General features: G+C 43.4%; 2 protein-coding genes across 2 annotated transcripts in view; one reads left to right on the forward strand and one right to left on the reverse strand.

The window, feature by feature from the left end:
• The window catches only part of LOC106815121 (WD repeat-containing protein 11-like), a gene marked incomplete at its 5' end in the record, with an annotated part of 15,066 nt that extends 11,943 nt beyond the window's left edge, over positions 1-3,123 (forward strand). Inside the window, 5 exon segments of the mRNA XM_014819551.1 lie at positions 600-694; positions 1,091-1,188; positions 1,389-1,469; positions 1,644-1,788; positions 1,994-3,123. Coding sequence (XP_014675037.1) covers positions 600-694; positions 1,091-1,188; positions 1,389-1,469; positions 1,644-1,788; positions 1,994-2,139 — 565 coding nt within the window.
• Positions 3,124-3,183: 60 nt separating this feature from the next.
• LOC106815120 (DNA-directed RNA polymerase II subunit RPB2) overlaps positions 3,184-10,424 on the reverse strand; it is a 24,816-nt gene continuing 17,575 nt past the window's right edge. The window contains exons 25-35 of the mRNA XM_014819550.1: positions 10,097-10,251; positions 9,027-9,225; positions 8,256-8,424; positions 7,810-7,906; positions 7,394-7,488; positions 6,654-6,856; positions 5,850-5,987; positions 5,260-5,481; positions 4,781-4,941; positions 4,242-4,437; positions 3,184-3,730 (exon numbers count right to left, since the gene is read on the reverse strand). Coding sequence (XP_014675036.1) covers positions 3,617-3,730; positions 4,242-4,437; positions 4,781-4,941; positions 5,260-5,481; positions 5,850-5,987; positions 6,654-6,856; positions 7,394-7,488; positions 7,810-7,906; positions 8,256-8,424; positions 9,027-9,225; positions 10,097-10,251 — 1,749 coding nt within the window. The 3' untranslated portion in view covers positions 3,184-3,616. The remainder of the gene's footprint in view (positions 3,731-4,241; positions 4,438-4,780; positions 4,942-5,259; positions 5,482-5,849; positions 5,988-6,653; positions 6,857-7,393; positions 7,489-7,809; positions 7,907-8,255; positions 8,425-9,026; positions 9,226-10,096; positions 10,252-10,424) is intronic.

Genomic DNA, 10,424 nt, shown 5'->3' on the forward strand with positions numbered 1-10,424 from the left:
TTTGTACTACTGTGCAGACTGCCTCAGGTAAGACAGACTGCCTCAGGTAAGACAGACAGTACGTACTACTACGCAGACTGCCTCAGGTAATACAGACGGTTTGTACTACTGTGCAGACTGCCTCAGGTAAGACAGACTGCCTCAGGTAAGACAGACAGGTCGTACTACTGTGCAGACTGCATCAGGTAAGACAGACAGTTTGTACTACTGTGCAGGCTAGCTCACACATGACAGAACGTACTACTATACAGATTAGCTCACACAGGACAGTGCATTCTACTATGCAGACTGTGTCGGTTAAGGCAGTGAGTCCTACTATTGAGTCAATGCCTCCTACTACACATACGTAAATTACTGTACCGTACTTTATACCATAATTTCACACACAACTCCAAGTACACTTCGTTTAGATAGCCAGTTGCCTACTAACATTACATCATGCAGTCATGAGCTAATAATAATGCATTATTAGCTCTTGATTGCATGTTGGCATTTCAATCTTGGCATGATGGTTTTGTTGTAGAATGTATGCAGAGTGTGCAAATATAGTGTGGTGACTGTTCCCTTGTCAGTTAATGACAGCCATATTGTCATTCTAGGGCATGTTTAGTTGCAACTATCCGATCATCGGGAGCTAGCCAGAGCACCATAAAGCTGGTTGCCACTAATCTGATCGCAAATGGCAAATTGTCAGGTACATTTGTTTTATTTTTAGTTCTTTTTAGAAAAGTGTGAAATTGATAAGAGCGTGAGATTTTTAGTCATCCTATTATTTACACTGTCAGGATTTGACACAATCTGATCGACTCTATGGCCACTAAATCTCTATGATATCCAGGAAATATAGTGGTTCAACGTGGTCCAAATGAATATAAATGAAATAACAAACAAAATTATTGCTTGAGTAGTAAGTCACTGTAAGTAGAAGGTTGGGTTACAGCTGGTAATGTAATAATGAGAATGACTGTATAATTTGCACTGTAGATGTGTGTGCATGTGCGTGCGTGCATAGATGTAGGTGTGTGTAACAGGTGGCAATATAATGTGGTTTGATGTATTTGATGTGTATCTGTATCTTTCCGTACTACAGAGGGCATCCAGTTGCTGTGTCTGATAGATAAGGGCATGGATGCTTGCCGCTACTTGCAATCATACGGAAAGTGGAACATGGCAGCATGGCTAGCCAAGGTACTACAGGAAACATCAAACCTATAATCCTTCAATCCATTGTCATCAGCTGAGACATATAAGCAATTGTGAGAGCCCAAGATTAAGTACGGAGAAGCCGTGTAAAGTATCTGGGAGATGATTTCACATGAAATTGTCAGTTAGAGTAACACACTTAGACTTTAGAATATGCCATAGATTATTTCTCTTCTTGTTTTTAGAGCACATTGGACTATAGTGAGTGTTTGGAAGTGTTCAAACGATGGGTGGAACACCTATGTATACCTACTGTCAACCTTAAGGTAACAAAACCCATGTATTAATGTGAGACCAGAAAATATTTTTTGTTTGGTTGCAACTTTTACTGCTAGTGTTTTTTAAAACTAGATTATATTTACTTTTACCTGGAAACATATATGCGTGATGTGTTTTATCTTTTATCTAAGCTAATGGTACTTTTGTTGAATATATTTCAGTCTAAGGCAGTATTAATTCTACTGTCACTGGGACAGTTTAACAAGGTCATTGAGATGCTGTACAGTATGCGACAGTTCAGGCGTGCGGCCCTGTTCATCGAAGCATGCCTGGAGTTTGAAGTGCTGAACATTTCGTCAGATAATGGTATCCTTTTCGGTTTATTATTCATGTTCCCATGTATTACTGATACACAGGGTTGGAACAAACCTATAGCCCATATGAATATGCTTTGTTGCCATCCTTTACAGCACGTTGTCTAGGTAGTTCTGTTATGGCGAAACGTAGTGTCTATCAAGTGGGTTGTACCATTAATTTAAATTTTGTGGTTCCTTGACGAATCCGTTAACAGATGCTCTGATAGAGGCTGTGTACCTGGAGTATGGGCGTTACCTGTCTAACCTTGGAAACAAGACGGCAGCGGTACACTACTGTGGAAAAGCTGGAGATAAGGGACAACAGCTGCGCAAGGAGCTAGATATACTGTTTGAGCAATAGAGACAGAGACAGAAGACTTGAACTGTGAAGCTACATATATGGCAGCTTTGTATTGAGGCTGTGGGGGAAATATTCGCACAAAAATGGTGCTTTCCTGCTCTATGCTATGTGAATATATATAGCAAGTGTATGACAAACGTATATATATAGTTGGTATTGCAAGTAATGTGCATTAACTTATATTACGTACATTACTATCTTTTTGCACGGCGAATGCTTGTCTGTGCATTCAAAATAAAGTTGGTTCTGCCACTTAGAAACTATTGCATGCTCAGAGAGTAATTAGTTGTGAAGATTTGCTCCATATAGGTTACAGTATATCTATCTATACCATATGATATCTGTATTGAACACTACATTTTGAATACATATTGAATGCTCTTAGCATTCTTCAGTATTCTCTAAGACGTCATACAGTACCTAATTTTATTATTGGATATACGTGTATTATATGTTATAAAAGCCTACCCATATTGCTGTAGGTTGCTGCAACTATTGTACTAGAGATTTCCCCCAGAACGTTTTCAGGTTTTACCTACTCTGAAGCAAGGTAGTGCTGATTATAGCAAATGGATAACATCAGAACTGGATAGTATTACATTCCAACTATTTTAAGAAAATCTTCATGTATATGTCCTAAATGAATAGTCAGGCTTCCAGGTGCGTTATCAAAAAATGTGATCAATGTAAACATTAATTCTTGTATAATGTGAGCATGTGCAAGTTCAAAGAACATGCCTTTTCTGTGATTAACTAAATATACGAGTCATTTGTGGCAGATTGATGTACATCTTTAATGTGGTCCACAAAACCTTTGTCTGTTTGTATTGAATTCTCTGAGGTGCAGTGCTGTGAATATGTCTGTTACTGTTAGTGTCCAAATTGTATATGAAAATTGTAAGGTATCTCTTAAACTAATATGAAACGTACATCCATGATACTCTCGCTATCTGAAATAAATTATTGATTGTCTTTAACAGCTTACATTATATGTAAACAACATGGTGAATATATATTTAAGCTATTAATAAAGAAAGCATTATCTTATTTAGAAAATTGAATTTATTTACAAAGGTTTGCAACCATGAATGCTGATTTCTTAAGCTACATCTAGTCTATACAATCGGATAGTAGTAAATGATCGGCTACAAACTTATAGTAGTGACTGATCGATCGGTGACATTACTACACCGTTTCCAAACAGAATTCACACTAACAAATTTATCCGATTTATTACATCAAAGGTTTCCCACATTTTCACGTTAATATAAACATTGCATGATTATACGTCCAGACAGTTATCATTTCTTTCAATTTAACAATAATATGCAAAATGCAAGTTTTACTTTTTTTTTACAAATATTTTACAACAGTAAGTGCTGTTACACAGTATTATGTACACACTTCACTCCATCGGGCAACATTCTGGAATTGTGGTGGCAACACTAACACCCTTAACCATGGTAACAGTAGAGGCTTAAGCAATAGGCTGTGACTGTACAGGCATCACCATCATTCTTGGTGCAATGGACATGGCCATCAGCTCCTGGAATAGCAGCTTGCAGGCGTATGGCATACGCACCTGTGAAATCTGTAACGAAACAACTGTTAATAGGTGTAGTCTACGGAGAAGATGGTACAGTCAGCTACGGTATGCGCGCTGAGGTTATCCATGCGGTTTAGGCGCCAAGCAGTGAGACGCCAGACATTTGTAAACTAGTTGTAACTATTAGCTCAGGAATGAAATGCCTTGCTGCATTCATGTATGCCAATGCCCCCCCCCAACATACCACCACAACTTCTTCCCATTGGGAGGGTTACCCATGTGGTTTAGGCGCCAAGCAGTGAGACGCCAGACATTTGTAAACTAGTTGTAACTATTAGCTCAGGAATGAAATGCCTTGCTGCATTCATGTATGCCAATGCCCCCCCCCCCAACATACCACCACAACTTCTTCCCATTGGGAGGGTTACCCATGTGGTTTAGGCTCCAAGCAGTGAGATGACAGACATTTTTAAAGCAGTTGTTACTGTACTAGCTCCGGAATAAAATCCCCTTACTGCATACATGCAACTACACGCACAGGCGCAACAGCACGCACCTGTGTCTTGTTCTTGCAGCCCTTGCACTCGAACGTCTGATTGCGCAGGTTGGCGATGGTCAGTAGGCCGCAGATGTTGCAGACGTGCACCCTGTAGGGGTCGGACACCTCAAACAGACGCTCGCGCAGGAACTGCGCCGCCCCGTGCGAAATCTGACAATCGCGCTCCATCTCTCCGAAGCGAAGACCTCCGTCACTGCAGCACGAAACGCGCGTTTTATTTTTACAATTTTTTTTATAACACAGTAAGTGCTGATACACAGTATTATGTACACACTTCAGCCCAACAGGCACCGCCACACCTAGTGACTAGTACTATTACCGTCGATATATTAGACTACCGTACGATTACATCCTAACCTACGCTAACGCTTCGGGCGGTATAACGATAACTCCACGAGCTGGCCTTGCATCGAAATAAGCAACATCGTTAATCGTCAATTCGTATATATTTACAACAATAGACATATTTCTACGTTCAATTACACTATGAGCAGCCAATTAATGATGCCCAGCGAGCGACGGGTGGGGTCACGTACCGCGATCGTCCTTCCATCGGCTGTCGGTTGAGAATCTGGAGAGGACCGCGGGCACGAGAGTGGATCTTGTCATCGACCATGTGCTTCAGCCGCTGGTAGTACGTGGGGCCGAGGAAGATCTGGGCGTTCAGCTTCCGTCCCGTGAAGCCATTGTACAACACCTGCCACACCGAGCGGAAGTAAAGCATGAGCGGTCGTCACGACAACATCCACGGACGCGCGACAAAGAGTTGCAGTCGTACTCCGTCAGCACAACGACGTGCTAGACCGACCGCAGCCTCTGAATTCGGCTAATGACCGTTCACAAACCCTCTGGTGTTGAAAAGGCATGTTCTCCGAACTTGCACATGGTTACATTATACAAGAAATGATGTTTACGTTGATCACAATTTTTGATGACACACCTGGAAGCCCGCCTAATCATTTAGAGCATTTTCGCACGAGAAGCGGACTCTCCGTCGTCCCGCGACGCCACTCACCTCGTTGCCGCGGAGATGGTAGCCGTACTCGGCCAGCAGCTTGGAGATCTTCTGCACGTTAACCGTGTCGTTGAACGGCGTCGCGTCGCCGATCTCGCCCTTGTTCGCCGACACCTTGCCCTGGATGCACTCGATCAAATGACCGATGGTCATGCGGCTGGGCACGGCGTGAGGGTTGATGATCACGTCTGGAGTCATGCCCTCTGCCGTGAATGGCATGTCCTGTGCAACGGGAAACGCATTCGCTTATTTCATCTGCCACGCGACGAGCCAACAACAACCGGATGAGGTAGTTGACCATTTCGGCTTGTTCTCATCATTGCAACATATACACAGCACGCATGCGCGTGCGTACACACGCACACACAGGATAATCACAGCACTATTCGTATTCCAAGCCCAAGTATTTATTATCACCTAACTGTTACACTGCCCTTTGCTGCAACAGGCTGGATAGCAGACATTCAAAATTCACAAACTAATATTAATGCACACAGATTCAAAATGTAAAGGTAACCTCAATACTAGTGAACAATGGTTAGTGATTGTAGACCATTTGCAACTAATTGCAACCTAAGATAGCTACTCACCTCCGTTCTGTACTGAATACCACAGGTTCCCTTCTGTCCATGCCGACTAGCAAACTTGTCCCCTATCTGCGGCACTCGCACCGACCTCACTTTGATCTTGGTGAACTTGTAGCCATCCTGATTCAGTGTGACCATCACCTGCTCACACAATACAGACCTCGATAAACTCAGCTGCTTGCCATATAAACAATTTATCTGTGCTACAAAAACCTCCTAAAGATTCTTCTTGACACTGTAAACACGTCTACACAGCAGAGTGGCATCAATAGTGAATTTAACTGGCACACACGATAACTACAATAAGCACTTGCATGCGGAAAGAAAATAAATAGAAATATTCAGAATGAAAGTCCTCGTGTCATCCAGGACTGGGGCAGATACAAATACCACCGCACGCCACCAAGGGGACAATGTCAAAAACATTTTTACTTCAACATTAGTCTTAGTTCTAAATTTTCCTGCATTAAAATAGTGCTAATCGTTATCACAGAGTGCCGACATTACTGATAAAATATTAATAAAAAAAGAAGAAAAAATAGAAAATATCAACGGGAAAAAATTTTATCAATAAAATAAGAAACGATTTAAATCGAGTGAAAGAGTAAAAGATAAGGAAGGTAAAACATGAAGCAGGGTAAAAAAATACACGGGAACGATGAGCGATTTAAACCCCTGAAATCGCTCCTGTGAGGCTCAAAATAGCTCCCGTAAAATTTTTGAACAAAGCTATTTTTCCCCCGGCCTTGAAAAAGAATTCCCGTGGAAAAAAAGAAATTTTCCCCCCTGACACAAGGGTAAGGTCACCTGATCGACGATGCCCGTCTCGCTGGTGCGCAGGAACGTGCTCGCGTCGCGCTTCGTGAACTTGCGCGTGCCCGTGTCCAGCTCATCGTCGTTCTCCGGCAGCGTGATCGTCTTGCCGATGATGACGTCGTCGCCGGAGACGCGCGTGCCCGGCGCGATGATGCCGTCGTCGTCCAGCTTCTCGTAGATGGCGTGACGCATGCCTGCGACGACGACGCGTTATCGGCGTGTGGTTATCAATCCGTGATGGAGGGGCGGGAGAACAAACCCTTCGGTTTTTGAGGACGAGTGTCACGATGTAGAATGGTGTGCCGCACGCCTGCGACAACGTGAATTACGTTGCATTGTGTTGGTTGTTGTACGTGACCGTGTTGTACGCGACTGTGTTGTACGCGACTGTGTTGTACGCGACTGTGTTGTACGTGATTGTGTAGTACGCGACTGTGTTGTACACAACGCTACGTGATTGTATGATGTGATTGCGTCCTGCGATTATGGTCATCAATCTATGACTGAGAGCCGGGAGAATATACCCTTCGGTGTTTGCCGACAAATGCCTAATGCTAGCAATTATTTATGTATACAGGTATAGCTGTGTGTCTACAAGATAATTAACCAACAAATAAACATTTTATCATTAGCACTTTATCATAAATACTCATAATTATACATTGCAAGAATAGCGTAGTGCAATGCAAAGTGAGGAGAATGCTCTTTAGCATCTATGTGGACACACTTACCTTGTACAAAATCTCTGTTTGGCTTCTCAAAAAGCTCTTCTTGGTCTAAACCTTTTTTAGACTCAGAGTCCTTGTATGACCGGTAGAACACCGACCTATGCATTGTAGAATATGGAAAGATTATGAAATTGGTTTAAACAAGACACAGATAAGCAGTTAAAGCAATATTATTTGTAACTGATATAGTGAATGTCAAGATCAATCACTATAATCATTAATGTTAAGCTATATTAAACATGCAGTCACGTATTTGGGTCAATGTACATGAGGATTAAAAAAGTGTTATTATTAATATTATCAGAAAATGTGTATGATATGTTTTCGTGTATGGTAAGTGCAATCAACACTTGCAGACACTGAGTGAATGCTACTAAAGTGATGCATGCATATTTTACATGAGAACTCTCATGCGTTACCTGAACAAACCACGGTCTACAGCCGATGCATTCATGATGACCGAGTCTTCCTGGTTGTAACCGGTGTAGGATGCAATGGCCACCACAGCGTTGATGCCTGAAACACATGCAGGTAATACCAGCTACAAAACTAATTCTATAATATCTTGATAATTCTATCCTATATCAAAGCTGCAAAATGAAAATGACAAACTCTGAAATAGCTGAGCTTTCCCAGTAGCACCAAAGTATTTTTATTAAGTCCAAATAACTGTCAATTTTCCATGAGTCATTAGGCCCAAATAAATGTCCACATGTAACATGTCACTCTGAATGAAGAAAGAAACAATCTCTACTTCCGTGACTTCCGGCAGAACTGATAATAAGACAACACTCTAGATCCTCAACCGTGTGACACTACCTCGGGCCATGTGAGCGGCCAGGGCACGGTAACGAGGCAAACTTACCGGCGGGCAGCTCTCGGAAACGCAGGTACTCCATGGAGCGCGTTGTCACGAGAGGTTTCTGCGGGTAGTAGAGCACGTGCGCTAGCGTGTCCATGCGCACGTGGAAGTTAGTGATGTAGACACCCATCGCCTGCTTGCCCATAGCCGACTGATACGTGTTACGTGGCGACTGTAGCATACATACGAGCAATGCATTACACACAGACATAAACGCGATGCACTTAAACAAACAGAAATGTAGTTAGCACACTTACATAGACAGAAATGCATTACGCAGGTATTCTACGTACCGTAGATACCGAACTAATATTACGATGTATATTTTTTCACGCAGATTACATATACATTTCATACACTTTAAAACTGATCGTACGCTACTCTCCTTTGTGCTCTTTACGGTAGAACATCGACCTGCTCTGCCAAAACACACGCGAACAAGATGGAGAGTTAAGCGTCTGCTAACCTGGTTGTGATCGGGGAAGGGTATGATGGAGGCGCACACACGCACTAGCGAGATGGAGAGTTAAGCGTCTGCTAACCTGGTTGTGATCGGGGAAGGGTATGATGGAGACGCACACGCGCGCGCGGGCGAGATGGAGAGTTAAGCGTCTGCTAACCTGGTTGTGATCGGGGAAGGGTATGATGGAGGCACACACACGCGCGCGGGCGAGATGGAGAGTTAAGCGTCTGCTAACCTGGTTGTGATCGGGGAAGGGTATGATGGAGGCGCACACACGCACTAGCGAGATGGAGAGTTAAGCGTCTGCTAACCTGGTTGTGATCGGGGAAGGGTATGATGGAGGCGCACACGCCGAGGATCATCGAAGGGTGAATCTCGCAGTGCGTGTACGTGCTGCAGTAGCCCGAGCCCTTCTCGGCGAGGTCGTCCGGGGTCATCGCGAGCATGATCGTCTCCTCCTCCAGCGTGTCGATGTACTCTACGACGCCGCTCGCCACCAGGTCTTGCCAACTAATCGTGTTGTGTGCGAGTGGCAAGTTAGTGATGGAGACACCCATCCAGTGAAAAAAATACACGGGGGCTCGGGGCGATTTAGCCCCCGAAATGCCAAAAAGAGCCCCCGGAAATTTGCATAGAGTTCAATGCAAACCAAATTTTAGAGTGCTATTTTCATGCACGCGAGCTTGAAAAGTAGCCCCCGAAAAATATATTATATTTTTTTACCTGCACCCATCGCCTGCTTGCCCATAGCCGACTGATACGTGTTACGTGGCGACAGTAGCATATATATATATGAGCCTGTGACCTCAGACGAGTGTCCGTAAATCAACAAGTTGAGCGCTCGATAAAATGTGCGCTGAACAAATGATTGCAGTGCGTTCGTTAAGGTGAATGAGAATCTTCATGCTGCTTACAAGGAAGAGATTTAACAAGTAATAACCTCGGAGTTAAAACAGCAACCCTAAAAGGTGTGCTGTACAGACGACTGCCTTGTATTACAGTGGATGTGAATCCACACACTGACTACAAGGGTTTAACAAGGAACAACTGGGACATGTAATATATGGGTTTGTTTTTTGGGCAACCCTATGAGAGAATAGAAGAATGGATAGTAGAATCATTAGGGTGGACGTGAATCATCACACGGCTTACGAGGAAGAGGTTTAACAAGGAATAACGTTAAAATATATTAAAGTTTTTTTTAGGCAAGTGCACCAACTGCATTAACTGCACTTTTTTGATCACTCTCCTTCTTCGATTACCCCTTGCACTTCTCTACCTCACTCTTCCCCCCCCTCGCTCCTGCCAGCCTTTTTTTATCACCTCAGGCTCTGCATTTTCCCCCTCTCTCCTTAAACACACGACAGGCAAGCAGCCACACCTGTAGTTGTTGTATTCTCTTTCTTTCAGCATGTCGATGTGACGCTTTTTCAGCAGCAGTTTCTGGTTTTCGACGATGAGAAGCGGACGACAGATGCGGCCTGCGTCCGTGTAGATACGAATCTCTTTCTCGCGAATATCACGAATCATCGACACCTGCAGGAGAGCACCGCGTTAACAAACTGACAGACCAGGGGTCGAAATAAGTGATGGTCCGATGCCATCAAATAATCAGGAGAACCTTCTGATTTTCAAAGTCAATGGTCCGACGGACCATTGAATATTTTGATCCCATTTCACGGAATTTTTTTTTAGGTTTCCACGTTCCA

This window comes from Priapulus caudatus, unplaced genomic scaffold (genome assembly GCF_000485595.1).
Source record: "Priapulus caudatus unplaced genomic scaffold, Priapulus_caudatus-5.0.1 Scaffold1046, whole genome shotgun sequence".
NCBI classification, from domain to species: domain Eukaryota; kingdom Metazoa; phylum Priapulida; class Priapulimorpha; order Priapulimorphida; family Priapulidae; genus Priapulus; species Priapulus caudatus.